The sequence below is a fragment of the Hetaerina americana genome, unplaced genomic scaffold (assembly GCF_022747635.1).
Source record: "Hetaerina americana unplaced genomic scaffold, ioHetAmer1.1.p SCAF_6, whole genome shotgun sequence".
NCBI lineage: Eukaryota > Metazoa > Arthropoda > Insecta > Odonata > Calopterygidae > Hetaerina > Hetaerina americana.
In genome coordinates, this window is record NW_027287205.1 from 77,018,590 (window position 1) to 77,042,687 (window position 24,098).

Genomic DNA, 24,098 nt, shown 5'->3' on the forward strand with positions numbered 1-24,098 from the left:
GCACAGCAAATTGTAGCATATCTGAGATTGGTTTTGTCCTGCACACTTTTAACATATAGCCAAGTAAATTATTGATTTGATATTTTAGGCTGTTCTTGAAGAGCAATGGTGAAAGATTCTTTTACTCTTTATTTATTTAAATTTAAGTAGAGTTGTTCCCAAAAGCTTCTAGCTAATGATGTCACTGATTTCTTTTTTCTTTCTCTGAACATTCACGAAATAATGGGTTATCCTGTGGCAAATCACTCAAAGGGTATGCTAGATGAAATAGTAGAGGTTTGTGGGTTACTACCAATGGAATTTTCACATTCGTTTCATCTAGCTCTCTTTATTGAAAATTAAAGAGGCTTTGCATTAAATTTTAGTACAGTTTTACTGAAGTGCTGTCTGAAAACAGCATAATGTAATGTGATACATCAGTGTATTAAGATTATTATGCTGCCTTATGTACTCATGATCTCTTTTAATATTTGTGAAATGTGATAGCAGTTTCGAATAAACTTCAGCTGTTAAATAAAAATATTATTTGCGCCACTAATCTTCTACATGCTAACCTGTTTTTCTTTGCACAATGGTTGGAAATTCTATATTCACTTGCCTGAAAGTTAACTTTCCCTATGAGTAAGTGTTTGGATGGCTCTTTGAAGTACTAAGTTTGTTTCAAAGGGAGTGAAAAGTCATTGAAATGCTTATAATATATATTTAGTTATTCATTTATATCATTTTTCAATTGCTGAACCACCACCTCAAATAAAATATACAGATTTTTCTCTCATTTACCAATATAATTCATGATTCTGCACGTTCTTTTTCTGGGACATAGTTACAGGATGGATTAATGAAAATTAATGTGTAATCACAAAAAATGCCATCTTGGGTAAAGTATATTTAACTCGACTGAATACATGATTCCTATGATTTTTACATTAAAGAGAATGTTACAGATTCACAGAATACTTCAAAGAAAGTATTTACATGTGAATTCCTATGCTTCTGTTTGTGCATAGGTACTTCCTCTAGGACCTGCCAATTCACTTTGAACAGGCTAGCTGAGAAAACTTATTCCATTGCTTTCATTTACATGCATTGATTTGGATGCATTATTTAAAACCATAAAAATCTATTGTCCAACTTCAGTGCTTCCATTCTGGTATTGAGACAGTTTCCATTATCATCATATTACACCATATTATTACCCATCACCACATTATTATTTCACCTTCTGCAGTAATCCAAGAGGTGTAACCAACAAATTGATTGTACCATTTTAGTTGTAATATCTATCAATGCTGATTTATGTATTTTCAAGGTTTTAAAAAATTTGGCCATGCACTGCTTTAGAATAGCTAACTTCGCAACCTGCAATCTTTATGTCCTTATGAATAGAGTTAGGTAAAATTTATGCTTTTGAAATGCAATTCTGGAGAAGGGGGAGGCTAAGCTGGATGCATGCTAGGGAGTGCAACTGGGAGAGGAAGTAATTAGGAGAGATTATGTGAAAGAAAAATCCTGTGGAACCATTTAGCCTCCTTAGAAGCAGGTGATTGGATGTTGAATGATGTGAAAATTTGGAAGAGGTCAGGAAGGGAAAACTTAAACATAGAGTAGTTATTGGTTGCATTTGGAAATGCATTCATTGGTTCATGAGAATAAGAATAAAATGAGGACCTATGGTACGTGGGCATGGATGAGGACAGGAAAAATAGAAAAAAACAGTGAAGAAAATAGAGAGAAATTCTCGAGGTGGTAGGGGAAGAGGCAAGGTTTTTGGAAGAAGTTCAAAGAACAATGAAAGTTAATGCAGGGTACTTTGTATTATAAAAGAATACTGGAGGAGCAACAGAGAGGAAGAGATAACGCATGCTACCGTAGTACGATGGCAGTAATAAAACATTTTCAACATATTCCTTGAAGAGACGTCATTTCAATTCCTGCGGGCGATTTAATCTGTAATTTAACTCCCCTCCGTGAGTGATTCCGAGCTTAGCAGCTGTAATAATTTTGATGCTCTACTCGGTTTGTCGTAACCATGTCTTAGAAATCTAACTCCTATCCACGCTGCAAGCGATCCAAGTCGAAAAACAATCCAACCTCGTGAGGATCCCACATACTTGCAGCATTTTTTAAATGAGACCTAACCAGCGAAAGGTCACACTTCTCTTTCACCTTCTCATCGCATTAACCGAGGACTCTTCTATTAAATTCCAATATTTTTGTTAGCTTTCCACATATCCCTCGTTCATATTTCACCCAGGAAACGAAGGACATTAATTCCGTAGTTAATTGGCTGATTATGTTTTGGTTGACAGAGATATCCGTAACCCTGAGGATAAAGCAGCTTAACGCCCACGGAAGCGTTTGCATTCGTATAAAATCCATTTTAAGTAAGCTAGCAGCTTACAAACATCTAACAAAAATAATCATTACATGGTTATAATACTTATCTTTTAATGTCATTTTTCCCACGGACAATAAACGATCAGAATAACGTGAGTAGTCACCCCCTGTCCCACACCCTAGCGGTGCCTTGCAGGGTATAATGTAACCTATCATTATTATAAATGAGTAATAGCACTGTCAATCAAAATACCCAATTAGATTTGCCAACGTCTGCTCTTCTTTCTAAAATGACAATATATCTCACTTTGCCACCAGTTTCCGAAAGGAATTGTTACCCTAGCGGTGGCTTTATTCTCAAAAGGTAAACAACTATGCGCTAGCACCAACACCCTGACAAATGACAAAGGCATATCAAACTTAAGCAAGAAACGGTTATGAGGAAATCCCTGAGAGAGGAGCCTGCAAAATGTGATAACCATAACGAAAACTCTGTCATGAATATTGGGAAATAGAGCAGTTTCATTTCTCCCGTCAGGAATGGGAGGAAATATTTGTTCAAGGAAAATTTGTTAAAGGGAAATGCACTAATATGCTAAGTAGAAAGTTCTTTGCGATTAATTCGCGCTGTGTTCTTCTTGTCCGAGACTATCGCGTCCGAGGAGGCAATGGTAGTATTGTGATTAGGGCGTATTGTAAGCATAATGAGTGCAAGGTATTTAATATAATGGTAGACGATCCAAGTATAAGTGATAGTGGTGAGGTGTTCTTAAGAGTTTTCAGCAAGGGCCAAGAAAAACATGGAACCGAAAAATTTTGTCGTCCTCTTCGTGGATCAGATAGAGAGGCTGCAAAAGTAATTCTAAAGAAAGAAAAGCCATCTGTTTTCCGAAGTAGAGCGATTTTATCTTCAGAAGAGGGTTCTTTGGAAAGTGGGAATTTGCAAGGCTTGTTTTCTCTTAATGTTCTACAACGCGCGCGGATGGAGAGCAAAGCCGAAAAGGATTTCAGCAATAATCCAGAATATGATTTAATTCAAATGTTTATGGCAGAAAAAAAGGATGAGGAGAGATACATCCAATTCTTAGGACTCCCTTTAACAGTATACTGTTTTTCAACGAAGCAAGTTCGTCTTGTGGCTTCCTTGTCGAAAGAAAGCCGACCATATCTCCACCTAGATGCAACGGGGTCTGTCGTGAAACGCCTTCCCGGTTTTCAAAAATGCTTTCTTTATTACGCAAGAGTTGTTAATATAGGAAGTGTAATTGTTCCCATTTTGGAGCTAATTAGCGATAGGCACATTGTCAATGCGATAGCCAACTTTCTATTTCAGTTCCGTCATTTCGCTAGCTCCGTCACAAAAGTTAATTCACCTATATTTAATGGCATCGTGTGTGATTTCAGTTTTGCCATTATTAATGCTGTAATTTTGCTTTGGTCACGTTGCACCCTCTCCCAGTATTTGTATGACTGTTATGATATGTTGATTGGTATCCCATATTCATCTGCTGCGCTCATTTTATGCATTTGGTGGCGCGACATCTTGCTAAGGCTTATCCCAAAAAAAAAATCAGGAAATTCTTGGCAGCTGTAATTGGCTTGATGGTTACGTCAAATTCCATGAGCGTCTTGGAAAATATTTTGAAAAATTTCTCCATTATATTGAAATGCGAGAGGCGTGGCGAGGCGGTGGATGCAGCTGTGAGTGAAATCCAAGAGATGGTTACGCAGAGCTCAGTGTTTCCTTCAACCGTTATCAGGAAAGATTTTTCCATTCCTCGGGTCCGTAAAAGCAGCCTTTATAAGAGTAGTCCTTTTTATCTCCTTTTCACTGTCATTGCGGAAAATGCAAACGTTGAGTGCTCTGGGGATCCAAATCCCTTTTTCAGTCCTAAATTTCTATCTACTTTTTTGAAGCATTTCTTACCGTTTGTACCTCTTTGGTCGAACATTTTGAAGAGCAGAGATGAATCATCTTCATTTGGACCACGATATAGTAACACAAGCGTGGAAAGGTGGTTCGGAATCGTGAAAAACACGATTCTGGATTATAATTTACATTTGCCGTGCGGTAGATTTTTGAGGGCAATCAAACCCCATGCCTTCTCTCGAGCAAAGGAAATTTTTTAACAAATCCCCCCCCGCACAAAGTAAACGCCGCAAGGCCAGTTAATGTGAAAGTCTCGTTAATTTTATGAAGGAGGAGCCTTGGGGAAAACGGAAAAGAAGAACAGGAAAATTAAGGGTAACTTCTTTTCCTGGAGAAGTCTGGAGAGTCACTGATTTCAAAGTGGAGACCGTGAAGCAGCCCGAAATCTTTGTAGATCAAGGGGGACCAATGGAGGAGGCAAGTGATTCCAGTTATTGGGTTAAGAAGGGTGACAGGGTAGCCATAAATCATCGGCCTCTTACTTTCCACGAAAATAGCATAGTTTCTGATAATAGTTACTTCGATAACTGTTCGGAATTAGGAAGGTCATACGTTTTAGGATACGCTGGCAAAGATACCCGCGTGTAATTGGAAGACTCCCTTTCGCTGCCCCCAAAACAATGTCTTGGAATTTCATTATAGATATCTTCGCCACCGTAGTTCTTGAAAAAAACAAAAGGGACATTATTTATATCCCTTGCGAAAATTCCAGTTATGCCCTACGAGGGATCTTCACGTCCGAGGGTTTAGTCGCCTAGCTTAAGTTCAAAGAGAAAATTATATTAATGCCGTTCAATAAAGATCAAAATCACTGGTGCCTATTTGTCGTAAACTTCCGGGAGTTTTTTATTCAGTTGTTTCGATCCATTGGGCAGCACGGATATGGATTATGCCAGGCATTACAATTTATTCACGACTTTCTTAAAGAAGCGGAATACGTCAAGTAAGGAAAAAATACGTCCCAGTAAACTGAGAGCAATAAGGGTGCCATTCGGCAAACAGAGAGATAGCTATAACTGTGGGGTGCATACGTGTTTTTTCATAAATCAGGTAGCGAAAAATATGGGAACTGAACAAAAGTTTGATGCCGACGAATGCCGGAACAAAATTAAAACAAATATATTATAGTCCCTCCCTAAAGTTAACGAAATATGCCCTTTGTGCGATCGGGGTAAAATCCGTGGAAGTACAACGTCGGTCGCGTGCGATGTGTGTTCCCGATGATATCATCTTTCTTGCGTAGATAAAACTGCCACCGCTTCCGATTACGAAAATATGGCTTGGTCGTGTATACTGTGCACTAAATGGATAACATTAGATATTCAATTACTAGATATGGAAAACAGCTGATTAATTGGCCTTGTGGCTATCCCTTGGTTGTACATCGTTTCAGCTTTGAACGCACATTATAAGTTGACAGGCGATTATATTTTGTTGAATTTCCTCCAATACAAAGGTTAACCAACAGTATATACGTTAACCTACTATCACAGGCACTGAGGTGCTTTCCGTCTATCTGAAGAAGCGGGGGACGGAAAGCCTCAGAAGAGATAGCGTAGGAACCAATAAAAATAGTAAAAGGGAGGCGGCAATGGTGATATAGGATCTGCGGTCCATTCCGTCTATCTGAAGAAGCGGGGGACGGAATGACTTGGGAAGATAAAATATGCTTATTCACAACAAAACAATTTCATGCTACTGAAATATTAAAGGATTTCATAAGGGTAAAAAACTAAAAACAAATGTTGAAAAAATTCCTCCATTTTACCGTAGGTTTTGGGAGATGAACCCTTTTTAATTAAGGGAAAGGGCGAGCGGTTTCTCATATGCCTCCCAGGGATCTCTTTTCCGCTCGTTTCTTCTCCAAGCACAAAGAGAAACGCATCTAGCGAGTAACCTCTTCGGGTGATGTGGAATAACTTGCAGATGTACTAAAACTGTGATGTATTAATGAATACTACCAATAATACAAAAAAAATTATCCATATATACCATTTAAAACTTTCCATCAAAACCCAGCTTCGCAGCTCAAGACATCAGAGAAAGAAAATGGAGAGAAGTGAAGAATCAAGGGGAACTGTGAAAATGAGGAATCCGTGGCCGGAAAATGGTGCAAAAATGAAAAAAACACCTGTAAGTAATAAATTAAGAAACAGATTGCTGAAATGGTGTTTTATATAAAAAAATTGGTCTATAAGTGACACTGAGGAAGAAAAAAACGGTCGTATTAGAGAGAATATTGAGTACATAAAAGAAAAAACTCGAAAAAAACCTATCTCCATGGGCCAAGTTCAGTGTCGTATCGTATCAAATCATCATATCGTATTATCTTTTGGTGGGCCCTGGCTACTAAACTAGGCTACTTAAAATTAGAGGTTAATAGCACATTTTAATCATTATGCTTTTTTGTAAAGCCAGCTCCTCTACCTTGTATGCGATTTGATTCGATAATTAAACCGCCTTAATGAAGATGCCGTGGGTCAATAGCATATTTTAAATGAGGTCTTCCTATCGAAAGATAGAATCGCTCTTAGCTACGTTTCGCCAGTACTCTTCTAATAAGTTCTAATTTTTTCATAGCACCCCCACATACTCCCCTTGAATAAATCACTCATGAGAGGTCATGATTAAGGATTTGGCCTAAGAATTGAGCCATCAAACGATGTGCGTTCCTAGAGGCAAAAATATATAATGGAAGTCAAGTGACCCCGATGTCGTTAGTACGGTCAAATTTGTGGCCATCATTGTGAAATGAACAATGTATGTACGAGGGGTTTGGGCCAGAAAGGGGTAGCCAAGTTCCACTCTCTGTTGCAAAGTGAAAGAGTCCAGGTTGGGACGGGGTTATAAGGGTTGGTGGGTGGTGAGTGCGTGTTTATAAGGGAGTGGGGAGAGGCCGAGGGGAGGAAATTATGGGTTGAAGTGTTCGTAAATACATTACGTTGCGCTTCAAAGCATTCATATGTTTTTAGTTGAAATTATAACGGCTACTGCTAAGGTTATAAGGCTTTAACCCTCCTACCTTAGAATTAGTATGCGCTTTATAATATTGGTATTGGCATGCGTTTATTTTTAGGCGTTCTTTGGCCTAAATCCAGAAATCCTCAATCAGCATGAAGAACGTTTCTCCTTGTTAACGAGTGAAAACCGTTTGGCACGTTCGTCGCACACCAAGCGCATTTTTTTAAAACGATGGTCTCACAAAAGTTTGGAATCCAATTCCTCGCAAGACGTAACATAAGTGAAATCGGTTATGAATCACAAATTGGACGTTGTTGGATCGTTTGCGTGATGTTGCTTGTTCGTTTTGGACGAAAGCATACAAATAAACATGTACATACCAAGATAAAATCACAATTTACCTCTTGTATATGATCTAAAGTGTTCTGAGTAAATAAGTTTCCAAATTTTAAAATAAAATAATCACGAAAACAAGGCGATAGCTTTAGCGTAGTTGGTTGTTCAGATGGTGAGTATTCCTCTGGGGAAATCAATATTTAGGAGAATTTCTTAAGACCAATCAGAATGTTAAAATGCATTAGCCGCAAGGCAAGTGATAATGACAGCGATAATACCCACAATTCTATTTCCTTTGCAGAAAACATGAAGTCCTATAAACGGGATTAACTATTGTCATATTAAATTCATAAATAAAAACACGAATACTTCATTGAAACTATCAAGGTAGACATTGTTTTCTGAACGGAATGTTGGTTCACAAAAGATATAGAGACTACGAGATCCTTCCGCAAGTTTTCTACGCCTGCAAAAATAGAAAACCTAATAGACTTGGTCAAGGGGTTTAACTCAACTCACAACTCTGCAGCCATCGTTATGACGACAACAATAGAGAAAGATTTTTGTGTAACGTGAAGGAATATAATCATAAAATCTTATTATTATTCCCATTCTATAGATTCCCTGACTCCATAATAGATTTTATCTCAAAACTCATTTACCAAATATCTACACTTTTCACCGGGTATAGCAGCACTCTATCTGTAGTCGCCAGGGACTTTTAATCTTCCGGAAAGTTTAACGCCCGACCGTCCTAGGGGGGAAAAGTAGTTTGCGTCAAAAGTAGTCTGGGGCGTAATCACCCGTGCCAAACACCTGGGCGGTGTCTTCCTGGATTATACGTAATAATAATAAATCAATTGGAATATTTATTTTGGAAGTGAAAAACAGTAAAAACTCGAAATTCATGGGAACATTTTCAGAATATAATCCCCAAATTCTAGTCATAACTAGTTGTTAAATCGCTGGCACGAGATAACAGTTATCCAACAAAAAAATTGGACAAAATTGGACGTAACTGAAGTCATTAACGATCACAAAGCTATATTTGAGGAAATGAAAACAAACGTCGAGAAACTGATTAAGGAAAAGCGTATCTTTTCAATAAGAGGGATACTAATAAACTTCGGTTGGAATCCAAATACGGACTGCAAAAATTTAGTTTAGAAATTAAGGCGCTGACACAGAACACACTTCAGTAGACCTTAGGGAGAAATATTAAATTTCCCTCAAATTTTTTGAATAATTTTAACAATAATGACGGTTTTATAATTAAGATCTCATATGGAAAACTCCTAGAATGTTGAGTGAAAACACAAAAGAACACGCGCCAAGCCTTACGAACCTTTAAAAGCAGCATTTTTGTGTCAATTATTTTTGGCGTAACCCAAAATCAATTTATTATTACAAGGGAAACTCCCAACTGTGACTAACGCACTGGCTTCCCCTCTCAGAAGGCCCGGGTTAAAATCCTGGAAGTATTCAGTGGTACCCCGATCCCTTCTTGAGATGCTTTGTGAAGAGCACTTTAAGTGAGGATGTCATCCATCGGATGAGACATTAAACTTCGCTCCATGGCACCCTTCGTTGAGAGTAGACTATATGTATGAGGGTAGGCCGGGTTAATGGCGCAAATTACCTCAGCTGTCGGTCGTCTACCCTAAAACTACTGCTTCTACTACTTCGGCGTCTTCATTTTTTAAACTTCGGCGGTTAAATAATAATGCAGATATCGTTTAATTGATATAAGGGTTGCTTCATTATTTAACGGGGATGTTTTTCCCATAATTATCGAATCCCTTATAAAATCTTCACTTCGATATAATAAGATTCACGTTAAATGACCTACTGCATGCTCCTCCTACACTGCCCCTCCTTTCATTCAAAGCTATATTATTTAGCAATGAGGCATTGAGAGAGCCCCTAATTCACTTACACAATGGCCTGTGCTCTCATTTAAAGGAAACCCCACAGTGCTCGAATATCTGGCCCGTGACATGGCGGCCTCATACGTGTAATGAACTCCAGAGCGATTTAGAGGGTTTGGTTTGGAATGCCGCCTGAAGGTCATTGAAGGAGGCCCCGATATCCCTGCAGAAATAACGCAACCTCTGATTAATGCCTTCCACTTGGCTCCAAACGAGAGGTCCACTATCAGCGTAATTTCAATTCACTTTAGAGTTCAATGCCCTAAGTTATTATGGAACCAAATTATTTTGGTGGATTGTACCTATGAGATAAAACAAGAGGGTTAGACGCCATTGTAGAGAGACTCGTTCTTCCCTCAAGGAATAAGTGGTCAAACAAAAAATGAATTAAAGCACCCGAATATATTTCCTTAAATACAATCATTTAACATATTAAGAGAATTGTTGCATGGTGACGTAGACCTCATCCACTTCTTTAAATCTTGATTCGTGATTAATTATGACAAATAAGCGATGAGGAAGAGGGATGATGGTGATGTAGAGGCGTCGAAGGTGTCGACATAAACCTTATTGATTTCTTCCTGCAGCTATAAAGACAAGTTCCATACACATAAAACGGGTTCAAAGAAATTTACGAGTCAGCAGTGACATGCCAGAAGTTAACAATGTCAGCAGCTAACATGTATGACATTTAAAAAATCAATTTCCCTGAGGTTTATTTCAACGTTACTTCTCTGGAGGGCAGAGGGACGTTATTTATTGACGCAAATGATGTATTTGAATGTAGATAGGTTGATAGAGAGACATACTCTTTCTCCAAGAATGTTTTTTGAAGGAAAATGTGAAGGGAGAGATTAATTTTGAAAATCATTAAAAAGCATTAATTTGCACAGAGTTTCTTCATAATATAAATCAGTGATAACCTTACACAGTAACTTAGTTACCGGTGAACATTATGTTTAAGGTAGTTCCGGAAATGTGCTACTTCATAGTTTTACGAAAATGCTAAGTAAAAATACCTATACATTAAAGTATTTTTTCCCTGCGTGTTTCCATTATTAAAGAGGAAACTTAATTACGTGTGGTGGTAATTAACTGCGGGTAAACGAATTTATTTAATACATAAAATGATTCCATTCAGCTCCACAATACAGCTCCTGGACGCTCAGAAAAAGCTTACAAGTATGTAATTTAAATACTAGCTTCTTAGATTATTCCAAAGGCTGACTTAAATCGTAATATATCTGCTAGAAAAAAGTTAACGCCTGTATGGGATCTCCAATACCATCTAAACGAGAGTTTTTCTTCGCCCAGTTTCTCGCGAGTTATGACTATAAAATAATAATTGCTATTGCTCCGCGCTCAGATAGGCTCTTGATGGGTTTTGATACAGAGATGAGATTTAGAAGCAAAAGCTGATGAAAATTACAATATTACCCGAATTTCTGTCTTACATTTAATTAATTTCTTACATTTTGTCCATCAAGTTTCTCCATTGCCATTTAGGCGTCTCTGAGTGAGAGTCTCGTTTTAAAAAAATCCTCAACTGAGAGAGCAAACAATGTTCCAGGCAATTCAAAACGTCTATTACATTTATATATTCTATTTCCTGTACCATTCATGCAATGATTCCTTCCTGATGCTAAAAGCCAAGGTTCATGCATATGAATGGAGCTCAGAGGAATGCAGCACTTAAATAGTGAATATATCCCAGCAATAAGTTATTACTATTATTATGAAGTATAAGAACAGCTCTAGACCCCGCAGAAGAGTTCTCCCATATAAATCGTCGTCTTTGAAAGTTTTCCTTGTTCTCCATGAAAAAATATTTCAAATGCATTAAATTATTTCAAAATGTATTTCATATTCATTGGAAAAAATCCAGATTCAGGGAAACCCCCTGATGTTTCCCGATCGAGGTGATTTCCCTTTAATTTCCGGATTTCCCGGTTACCTCTCTCCCTGATTTTCTTCTTCAAAGGCTCTTCTCGCTGGGATCGTTGTATAATCCCGACGTGAGATTACGGAACATTTAAGGAAGACACCTTGACCCGAAGGGCAGGAGGGATGTTCCTGCTCCCTCGTGGTTTCATTGGACGATCAAGTGGGCCTCGACTGGGCGGGCCGGCAGCGCATGAGAAGGCAAGGGACGACGGTGGAGGAAAACATGGAAGGGGGTGGCGCGTAGGGGGAGAGAATCGAAGAAACGTCACCACCGGTGGGAAGGAGAGGGGAGGTGTGGGGGAAGGAGGTAGCGGTGGCGATCGGCCCTCGGGATGGAGTAGTACATAATGTAAAAAGGGTCGAGAGGGGGGGGGGTTGGGAGAAGGGGGTAGGAAGTGTTCAAGGGGAGGGATTAGGTAGCCACAGCAGCGGCGCATGCCTGAAGGGGGCGGAGGTGGTATATAGCACGGCGTCAGAGACTTGACGGGATCATTCCGCCGTGTGCACTCCAGTTTCGCGGTACGTTTCGCGTGCAGAAACCCACCATTCAAGGCCCCATCCACACAACAGTCAATCAGGTGACTCAAGCGACCACTCCTCCAATCAAGTACGAACGAGGCGACAGAGAGGTACCGGGGACTCGAAAAGATAATAGCAGGAGGATAGGACAAGGAGGGAAGGCGTACAGAAAAGCCCTAAGGAAGGAAGAGACTTCAACGCACTGCGGTTGCGAGGGAATTATCATCTGGTTCTTTTTCCTCTGCATCCAGATTTGGAGAGTTGTTATGGCGCCCGTGAACCAAAGGAACGGATCTGACACGACTTACGAAGCTCAGAAACAGGCGTTGGAAAAAGCCGGTGAGTGGTTTTTTGGGGAGGAAATGGGGTTGCGGTGAAGGTGGACGTGACTGCGTTCCTGGGACGCATAATGGAAGGGGAGACGGGGGAACGGACACCGTTGGAACGTTGTTAAAGGGAGTAGCGAGGGTGGCCGGAGAGGGGGAGAGGCGGGAAGAAACGGGCCCTGACCCCTTGAGAATGGAGTCAGAATTGGCGCGGGAGACCACGGGGCATTCTGTCCTTGGGTGCAGTTTAAGGAAAATACATTACCAGTCGTTTAAATTCTGATTCTCCTTAACATGGTCCTTTTTCTTCTCCCCACCCTGGTACGGTTAAGATTTTCCAAAGGTTGACAGGTGTTGACTGTCCGACCGCACACGTTTTTTTGGGTCAATTTTATAGTGGTGCCTTTCTTAAGTGTGTGCGATTTTTTTTTAATTTTCCACTTAATTGGAAAAGATTACTCATTAAAGCATGAAATGTGAAATGTCTCCGAAATAAATATTTCCGCTTTGATGGTACCATGGATATTACAGTGAATATTTGTGCTGTCAAATTTATCAGTCATCTCCCTATTTTTTAGTGAAACAATTCTTGGTATTTAGATTCCTATGGTAGTTTTGCACTTAATATCTCAAATAGCTTTCTCTCTCCTACAAGGGGAAAGCAATGCATTAATAATTATAGAGAAGGGTCTTCTCTCCTTGAACCGAATAGGGAGTAACGGTAACTAGTTTGGAAAAGTTTTTTAATTTTAAGATGTTTCAAACTCTATAAATAGAATACATTTGTTTAAGGTTGCGGTTTGAGCACTTTTATCAAGTTTTTTTACAGATCCGTTGGGATTTTCAATCCCTGAAATATTTCCCATAAGAGCCCTTTTTTTCTAATCCTTGTTTTTTTAAATTTTGAGCCTCGCAGGGAAACGTGGTGAAAGGCACAGAATCCCTTAAGCTTTATTCTAAATAGTTCAAATTGTAAAATGTTCCTATTTTCCACAAAATAACTTTTCTATCGAAACAATGGTCATCTTTTGAAGTGCGGCAAGAACGATATGGTATTCACTGGAGTAAAACTTCCCGAATTGTATCAAGTTCGATTTCACTGACTTATTGCTGGATCGTTTTATCTATGGTGCGAGGTTAATGATATTTAACGATGGGATCAAAAAACTTAAATAATGCAATACTTATTTTAAAGTCGAGATTGTATCGCCATTAAAGAGACATTATATGTACGAGTACTACTATTGCCGTTGTGTTTTTCATTAGTCGTATTGCCTATTTTACAAGTAATGAGGACAAATCCAAGCATGGAAACAAATCGCAGGCTTTGTGGCACGCAGAAATCAATAGATAAGTGATCTGCACGTAATTTTAATGCGACACAGGAAATTTCATAGTAAGACATCTGCTTCTGCGTATAATATTTCAGGAACATTACTTCTGTAATTTAATGCTACTGTGTCATCTTGTTTGATATTTATTTTTCTCATATTGTGTAATTGATGTTAATTATATCAGAACACCAAAGGGGGATTAAGCGAGAGCAGGAACCCCCTCAACATATCATGCTATTTTTCTGTATGCTATTTTTTTTATGTATTTGCTTCCGCAATAAAAAAAAGGAAAGTTGTGATTGAGGAAACTCCTTCACCACCTTTCCTTATTATTATTATTAATATTTCAGGTACTTGGTATTAATTGAAAATTTACTACCCTGCATCCAAGACATGGCTCATAAAATGATTTTGATACGTACATTACTCAGCTTAGCATTACAACGTTTTATAAATGCACGCGATGTAATTTGGATATATATATATATATATATATATATATATATATATATATATATATATATATATATATATATATATATATATATATATATATATATACACATACGAGGGTCATCCGGAAAGTAGTACCCGTTCGTGCCGCATGAAGTGCTGACGACGCGAGTAGCCGCTGGACGAGGTCAGATAGCTTCAGTGGCTTGTCTGCCTTCTCTGAGCCAAGTTGCGTGACGCTAGCATTGCCTGTGTTGTTTCTGTGATTGTTTACAATGTTTAAAAAAATTGAGAACGCCGCCAGTTGTGAAGTGAGGGCAGTGATTAAATTCCTCAATGCAAGAAACGTTCGCCCATGTGATATTCATCGCCAATTAAAGGAGGTGTATGGAGACAATGTAATGGACGAGTCGTCTGTTCGGCGGTGGTGTCGCAACTTCAACATGGGGAGGGGGAACACACACGACGATGAGCGTTCGGAGAGACCGTCTGTCATTACAGACCAACTGGTGAGCTCAGTTGACGAATTCGTGAGGAACGATCGGCGCGTCACAATTGATGACATCTGTGAGCATTTTCCCAATGTTTCTCGAACAATTGTTCATGAAATTGTTAAACACCATCTGCATTATGCAAAAATTTGTGCAAGATGGGTCCCTCGCGTATCTCAATGAGCTGGCGGCGAAGGACTATGCAGCAGGAATACAGAAACTTGTCACACGTTATGACAAATGCCTTAATTTGCTTGGAGATTATGTTGAGAAGTAGTTTAAAGTATCCTCTTTCAAATAAAATTTTTTATGTTTGTTAATATTTACTTTTGTGTCTTTATTTCACGAACGGGTACTACTTTCCGGATGACCCTCGTGTGTGTGTGTGTGTGTGTGTGTGTGTGTGTGTGTGTGTGTATATATATATATATATATATATATATATATATATATATATAGATATATATCCAATTACATGAGGACATAAATCTCGTATAGACTATAGACTATTTAGACTATACTAGCAGTATAGTCTAAATAAAACCTAACCACAGACACCTTTTCGTCACATTAACCCCATACTCTTCTTGTAAATCCTTAGTTTTTGCTAGGTTTCCACATGCTTACTCGTACCCGTTTCATTCAGGAGAGGTCATAAGTAAGGGTAACGCCAAAGTATTAAGTTGAGTATACAAGAACACTTTCTATTTAGCTACTTTTGATGCAGTAAGCTATCGATAGGGACTTACTTCCATTCTGAAACTTCATCACTGCACACTTTAAAGTGTAATTCTTATTTCCATATGTCGCACTAAAAATGTATTTGATCGAATTCATCTGCTGTAAAATACTTCATTTTCAGAACTACGGATATTTCTTGTCCGACCTCACTCGATCTCTGCCGTAGATGATTTATTAAGATGATTTACCTACAAAGCTAAGCATTTTATTTATGGTGAAAAAGTTAGAAGGGTTCAAAAGATATTTTGCAAATGTACAAAAACAGTTTTTGTGAAAGCACTCATTCTTAGGAGTACGATGCAAATATTGAAGCACGCCGCCATTGACGGATGAATGGACTTAAGAAATTAATAGACAGTGACACATAATTGAATATTTCTTGTTAAGAAATTTCAATTATTTTGAGGAAGAAATCTATAGTAATCCTAAAAATAAAGGAATTTTAAGAGGATCCGTTTCTGGTGCTTTTAAGCGTTAACGGCTCTGCGATAACAACGCAGTCGTTCTTCAGGAAATAACTGGATTACCCAATGTAATGGTCGTTCTTTATAGTACTTATTCATATTTTTGGTGAATTTCACCCCAGTTCGAATCAGAGCTCACAAATCCTGAAGAACACAAGTAAAATGCCCTATGCCCTGTAATTTTTCGGTTGCTGGAAATAAATTACTCTGGAAGTGGTGTTTGATTTTTCACAAGCTTCAGGGTTGACTTCGGATTAAGCTCCACTCTCGCCATCGCCATCGTAGGTGTATCAAGATGACAGGTGTAGATTGGAGACTTTCGAACTGCGGGCATGGATAAGAATGGAAAAAGGTGAAGTTGATTGAAAGGTAACCAAACGAGGAAGTGCTGGGTATGGCGGGGGAGGAGAGGGGATTGCTGGGAGAAATCATTAGCAGGAAAAATGGGTATAGAGCATTCTGATTGGCAATGGGATGATAAAGACTATAACAGAGAGAGAACGTTAAGCATACGAGGAAAGGGAGGGAGTATGGTGGGGATGTTGGATGGGGCAAAGGGAGGCAGTATGCGGAATTTGAGGGGCTTATTGCAGTGCTTGATGTCGAGTTGTTTTTGCTGGGAGATGTAGAGATGTGTGCTACTGAAGTCTATCAAAAACCTATCTTAGAAGGTAGAATACGAATAATAATAATAATAACGATTCGGGTTGATTACTTTAATGATAGTGTTTAATACATTTTGAGCTGCATCCACATCTGTCAAAAAGGATTTTGAAACGAGGTTTTCGTGATCTAATAGTCTTTCGTGTTTGCGTTGTGTTGAATACGATTTTTACCTTTCCCGCCACGGCTTATTTGATATTTCTCCCAGTTTAGGTAACCGCCTCATGTGTCAAGGGGGCAGTATCCGCGGGAGTGGATGTGAGGTTTTGATAGATTTTGAGCGAGTCGCGTAACAACGTAACCCGGGAATACCGAGAGTTTTCCGAAGCACTATAATGAATTGGAAATGAGTGGCGATTTAGCAGTCGTGAGAACGGTCAGGGTTTTCGAAGAAGTTTGTATCCCGTTGACTGAAACCAATCTCTATTCTTATCTCGACTCGTACTGGTATTTTCCGCATTGACATCAATCGTTCATGGTAATTGACGTTCCGACTACTCGTAAATGCTTCCGAATTTACATGGGCAAAATGCTATTGAGACGATTCGACCTGCAATAAATTCCCTCTTCCCAAGTATTTAATACTGCTTAAAACTACCTCAAAACTTAATGTACGCTGAAAAAATAGTATTTCTTCTTGGTTTGATGTAACTCTTTTGGAGCCAGCTGCAGGACTTCAGCGAGGATTATTCCACCCTTCATCCCATCCAACATTCCTATCCTATTGCTGCCCCTTCCTTGTTTGCCTAACATTCTCCACTATATGACTTCAACATCCTACTACTCGTCGGTAAACTCTGTATCCATCTTTCCTTCCACCTTTGGATTTCCACTAGTAATCTCCACTACTCTCTCCTCCCCATCATGCGTAGCATTTTCTCGTATGTTTTTCTTTCTTCCTACTTCATCATCTCCACACCCTTATCTTAAATGCTCTTTATCATCAATTTTCAATTGCAGTTTCCGTGGCGCATAAAACCACACTCTACATCAAAGTTTCTACTAATCTGTTCTAAACGTATTTACTCGAAGTACCCGTCTGTTCCCTTCACCTTGTGACAACTCGTTTATGCACATATTGCAATAGTTTCATCCAAAGCTGTATGAATTAGTTTATTTGAACTCTGACCCTGTTTTATTAGAGAATTGAGTGGTAACATTCACATATGTTTGTTATTGATTCTCTCCTCTATAAAAGGATTCTCTTAAGGGTCATTCGCATCAAATTGGCATTCATGTCCTCGCAAAGGATAATTGCACAAAATAATATTTATACCTCCTGAAAGAAAACGAATAATATATGTAAGTCACAAAATTAAAAACGCTTGTAATCTTTGATTTCTCAAATATTGTCAGCCGATTACGGACAATTTTCTTCCCTCTCACAATACGGAATCGTAACCAAGTCAAACACAAATGCTCAAATACCTTATCTTCATGACTAGAATTTGATGAATAAGTTAAATACTCCAATTATCACATGGTGTGTCCGGCATGGCATGCGTGTTGCATGAGAGATTTTGTATGTTAGACAACCCATTTCCAAATTCCTTCATGAGCTAATGTAAAGCTGCTGGCGTAACACCCCTGCCACACGCCCTTGTGCCGATGGCTTGCGGGGGGTATTTTGTAGTTTTACGTATCTCGGTAGCAGAAAGAGATCAAAACAACTTTTTTTCCAATATTTCACATCCAACTCATTTATGTACAGATAATTGCCAAACCATTTAAACTGCAATTACATCACAGATAACTGCAATCTTATTTGCTCAACGCCTTTAGGGCCTGCCATTGTTAGGATTATTACTCCTTAGGATTCATGAAACAAAAAAAACCTGTGTCATCAATACCTCGTACCTAATCGTGTTTCTTGGCGCTGGTGATATTTAATTTGGTAGTTATTCGAGGCAATTCGTTAATATACTCTGTGACAGTCTGTAAAGCTTGGGATAAACTATTTCGTTGAGGGCCAGTTTCATCTGTTATCGGATTCATCTTCGGCGCCTAGTATCTGAATATCATTGGTGGAGGACTGGAGAATAAATTAATGCAATGTGCATTTTGTAAATGTTACTTCCTGAAATTTCACCCGGATATATAGTGGGAGAACAGTTCAAGGGCATAAGTCTTTCGGAAATTCGATTTAGTTTGGGCCCTCTCCCATTTTTACTGGCCTGCTTTTTTATTAGCGGACTCAGCTCGTGCGAACCGGCTGAAAGCAGATCCGCTCTTTTCTTACCTTTTCTTTAACCAGATTGTTCAGCGAAAATTTCTGTCATAAAATGTTGTTGATGAGGTTCCTTTGTGAATTTTAGAGACACCCACTTTTGTGCGATAGATGCATGGAATAACCTTTTTTTGAGATTTACCATATTGCGATACCACCATAATTGTTCGGTTTAAAAGAAAATACGAAAGAAGGGGAAGGTGAGGAGGGGGATTTTTAAAGAATGAAATGAAATAACCTGATAAGATGTTAATTGGGCAAATATACGTCCAAGGACTACCATGTGAGGGCGCGTGCAATGACTAGTGGCCGGGAAGATTTTCTCATGAAGCTTCCAAAAATTACATAAGTGGTTGACTGGACCTAGTGCCACTCCCTAACAATTTCAAGGTCTCCTGGAAATCCTGAAATAACCGGTAATGGGTGTCATGTCAACGTTTCATGGGGAGTTGGCTTGAATTTGGTGAGCGGAGAGAGAGATCCAAAAATTTGAAAGTTTTTTACTCTAAATTTGAAAAATAAGAATCGAAAATGTAGTTATGCTACAGCGTACAGCAAATTAAATTAAATTAGGGATGCCACTTCTTCGCCCATCAAATAATACTGAAATTTGAGATTAATGGGCCCTTAATTCGTGTTACTTCAGTGTTGATTGGAATTTGTTTCCGATTTCTCATCACCAAGGATAAAAACGGCGGATATAAGGGAGCCTGGGAAATATTTTTGGTTGTAATAACGTTGGAAGTAATTAATTCAGACAATTGACGTCAATTTTGAATGGCTACTGCACCACAATCCTAAACTCATCACCTTGAACGGTGCTACGATGAGCTCTAAAATGTATTGAGGTTAGTGAAACATTTTAAATTATTTTCAACCTAAGGTTAGAAAACTGATTTCATAAAAATTCTCACTCACTTGGAGATGTTCTAGATCCGATACTAACGGGTGATCAATCGGTCCTCCAAGATATCTTGTAACCTTCCAATTTCTTCAATCCATGAATGTTCCTACACTGAAGAGTTCCATCATCTACTCATCCTAATTTTTCCGGCGGAAATAAACCTAGCCCAAATGATGTTTGAAGGTTTGTTGAGCTTCTCAAATATAATTTTTATTAAAAGTGATTAGGTTGTCGAAGTTCGCCTTGGATAGTTGTTTGTTTGATAGCACACACTTTAACAATATACTGTTATCACGAACGCAAGAGGGAAAATTGCAATTATGAAAACCACTGCTTTATAAATATGAATAATGTTGTGAATATTTAACTTATGAAACTTTTATAATTATTTACGATAGTATATATCATAAATCCCCTTATTGATATCCTCCATGGTTACTCATTTAAAGTTTAATACCTACTTGGGAGCCATTTTGATACAAATATAATGTTGCTATGCAACACGTGTAAACAAATATTTGAGAAATTTTGACGTGTCTAGACCGCTAATTTTTCCTGCATTTGGCGTACGCTAGAGAAACACGGATCACTTTTACTTATTTGGGTTTTCTCTCAACCCTTCTCGACTAGCTATCATTGTGACAGCAACTAGAAATGTGTGTGTTTGTTTTCGCTATTGTACTCTCTTCTCCCTAGAAATTTCATCATTGCCATTGGTTGTGGCTAAGAACATTCACAGACGTATTTGTATCGCAGTTTTTTTATCATAAAAGTGGATGGAGACTCGGACAAAATTTCCTTTTATATAGAATTGAATGTTTTTATTCAATAAAAATTAAGCCTATACATAATTTTCTTGAAGCTCTCTTGCATGACACAGTTTAAGGCGTGACATGGTGGAAATCCTTCATGATGCAAAGCTCTTCTGATGCAAAGTGTCTTCTTTCATCATTAAGTTATTATGAAGTGAATATGACTATAGAAGAATATGGAATAAGCATGGTCTGTTATGTTCCAGGATTGGGGTAATTTATTTACAATTTTTCTGTCTGGACCTAATAGCAACAAGGGTATGTTACCAGCCAAGGTTAGCTTGTTTTAAATATGTATTCTTGCATCTGGAATTTACTGTGACTGGGTTCATTAATATTTGTTAACAAGTTACCGTTAAAGCTAACATCCTTCGCTTTCAAAGCTTTACCTATAATTAGAATAGGATTAGGATAGCTAAAGAGCTTCTGATTACGGATTTAAAATTCAATGTCAACAAAAAATATCGTGTGCACCGTTAAATGTTTCTACGTATCTTCTGATATTACAGCACCAGTACTGAGTATTTCCTAAATAATTCCGTGATGTGTCAAGATGACGAAATGTTTATCGACCGTGTCGTCTACCTCGGAGCCCAAAAGTAGGTAAAAAATAATATCGTATCGGATATTTCTTAGGTTCAATTAGCCTGTGGAATTCTTAAAAGGCATGGCCAACGTTCTGTGCGGCTTCGCTACAAATCTCTAGCTGAGGAATACAGGTGGTTCCTTTGGTGGATGCCTGCGTTCAGCATACAGACTTCATAACATATCCACTGGTTGCTAACCATGTTGTGCTGTGAATATTGCATGCCTAGGGTATTATCTCCCCCTCCCCCGTACCCTGAAGTTGGCTTTGAAGATTCTATGAACATGTGATTTTAAAGAGTATCAATCCGACTTCGAAATATTCCTTGATGGTATTGACATAGGCGAGGAAATAGGAATTGATTGGACAGTAACTATGCACATCTGGGACACGTTCTTCAAAGCTACAATTCAGTTTAAAAGTCATTTTAATTAGCATATATGGATAATTTTCAGTTTCAGATGGATAATTTTTACAGTTTCAGGCTTAACTAGGTGGAATTCCTGCAGGTTTTTTGTGTGGAATAGCAACTTTTTTTCTCATCTAGCATATATGGAGTTTGCTGGTGGAAAAAATAGAGCAGCATTCTTAACTTGAATTGCACGGTGGTAAGATTGAAGGTTTAATATTACATTTGATTGTGTTCAGAAGACTGTTAATGCTACTTTGTAGTCTTGAGAAATGGACCCCACGAAGTCAATTTCCACCTGAATGGGCATTATTAAGTTTTTTTGCGTTCAATGACTTTCGCCCGTTATCACGATTTCTGAAATGGTTAATTATGCTTTTTGTCGTCGATACCTTCGACTGTTGTAGTTCTAAAGGGGACCTTGCTCATTAGCGGTTTGCAAGTACATTGTTCAAATGACGCTTTCCAAAGAAATTTTCTTCCTTCCTATATGGTGCCTGCTAATAGCAATTTATAAATAATGCTTTTATACCCGCTATTAAAAATAACTTAAAGCCAATGGTAATATATTTGAAGCGCTTCGCATTCGAGAGACTTTCTTCCTTGCTCAAGTTCATGATTTCACCGTCAAAATATGCTTAAACTCTCTCGTTGTACTTGCGTACTGTAAACTTGCGTTGTTTCACTCGGCCGACGATATGGTGTGGCCTCCGAATGTTTTCTGTCTTACTGCGTCGGTGATTCATTAGAAAATTCTCTCTCATCTCACTGATTTTGAAAATTCAACGCAGATAGCTTAATTTCATCAAGAATCTCTGGATGAGTTGTACAGGAAATTTCCCTTTTATTGCGATATAAGCGTTGCCAACGCTTTGTTTTCCTTTTAACGCGGTCGTTACTCCTAGTGCTAAATGAATGTCTATTTTCAAGGTTTTCCAGTATGACCCTTGGATTTTACATACATTTGACAAAGACTGTCGTGTTCTCTTTAAACCTGGCTTCTTTACTGACGTCAACTTGGTCTCTATATTGAAAGTGACGTCTTGCTTTGGACCTTGGAATTCTAATAGTACTGGCATACTGATAAATGATTAGTAATTTTTTGTAACAGGTTTGCCTTGATCAAAACAGTTTCACTAATCATTTCTCACAAAGTGAAATAATTGAAACAAGTGAGCCCACTGCCCTTTAGTCAGTGCTCATCGGAAAAAATAAGTAAATTGAACTTCCATGTGCGTGGTAGACGTGAATGATGGTAATCGTTTTCTAGGAAATTCTTACTCCAGATCCAAATTAAAATTTAGCAGAATTAAATCTGTATCGACTTCGCCATATTTAAATGAAAATCGTAACTTGATTTTTGAGACGGCCAATGGCCATCTGCAAATGATTTTTTTTCTGTTAGTCTTTATCATTTCTTTTAGTATCTGCATTACATTTGGTTCATGTCTCGTGGGTTACTTTCATTTAGTAATATTTAAATTTTGTATACTTACCTCGTATCGATGATAACATTGTATTGTATAACTTCCTGCTGTAGCGAAGAAATGTAAATTGACCATGTAAATATAAAATGAACTACGGTCGTGAAGCAATGCAAACGGAATAGCCGAGACCGTAAACTTTATTGGTACTAGGTTGTAAAAGGGGGTGGGGGAAAAAACAAAATTACAAGTAAGGGGAAGGATAGGGAGCACACACTATGTCACATGGGTGTGTTTAAGAAACGATGACCTACGTATACCTGAATCATACACCAAGAAGGCAAAATAAATAATAAAAATTAAAACAAACTTACAACCCCTCGATCACTAGGGTGTGTTGAGGAATAGCAGCACTCTCGTAAATCGCATTCACACACACACTCGGGGTTTACATGAATCCCTCCTATGTCAGTGACCCGCCGATCACACAGATGAATACAAAATAATAAAACTGACGTATGCTCGCTTTCACTTATTCACTCGGGTGTGTTTTCGAAAACAGCGACCTTTGCGATTCACAAGTACCCACTCGTTCAGGGTTTACCAGGATTCCTCCTCAGCCAGGGACCCGTCCATCACACAGAAGTAACACACGGAACAGAAAGGACATACGTAAACACGCAATCACTCGGGTGTATCAGACCTTTGTGAATCGTACACACTCACTCTTCCAGGGTTTACAGTGATTCCTCCAAGGTCGGGGACCCGTAAATCACACAAACAAAAAATAAGGTAATAAGTATTGGGTATAGGTGCCTAGAGAAAACCTGGGACCAGGTTTTTCGCTTGCCAAGCAGGCCTCTTCAGAGAAGAATGAATATTCCGTCAGGGGGGTTTGAAGGACTGTGTCATTGGTGAGGGGGAGGGAGGGAAAAGGGGAAACTCGTGATTGGACGGCAGAATGTGGGTGGGGAGAATAGACGATCCAATGGGAGTGTTGTAGGTTCAGAGGAGGGGGTGGGGGAGGAAGAAAACAGCGAAGTGTAACGCTGGATGATATGTTTACATCGTGGCAAGATTTATTTTCGGAGTTGGGTTTTCTTTGTTAAGTTCTCAACCTTGGACAAACCAATGTTCTCAACGCAATACAAGTTGTGATAAAAAAAAGACAGGCCTGATTTTAAACTTGTTTATGTCGTTGTGTAATGAGAATTGCAAGAATGCGCAAAAGTTGATATCCATTTACGGAGTTCATTTTTACATTACGTAGAATTATACTTCATGCGCAGTAAGCCGTGACATAATTTGG

At 38.6% G+C, this 24,098-nt stretch overlaps 1 protein-coding gene across 1 annotated transcript in view; it reads left to right on the forward strand.

Annotated features, from left to right (window-relative positions):
- Window positions 1-11,945: 11,945 nt before the first annotated feature.
- Window positions 11,946-24,098, forward strand: part of LOC139695254 (GTP cyclohydrolase 1-like) — a 39,089-nt gene continuing 26,936 nt past the window's right edge. Inside the window, exon 1 of the mRNA XM_071593946.1 lies at window positions 11,946-12,294. Within this exon, the coding sequence (XP_071450047.1) occupies window positions 12,222-12,294 (73 nt within the window). The 5' untranslated portion in view covers window positions 11,946-12,221. The remainder of the gene's footprint in view (window positions 12,295-24,098) is intronic.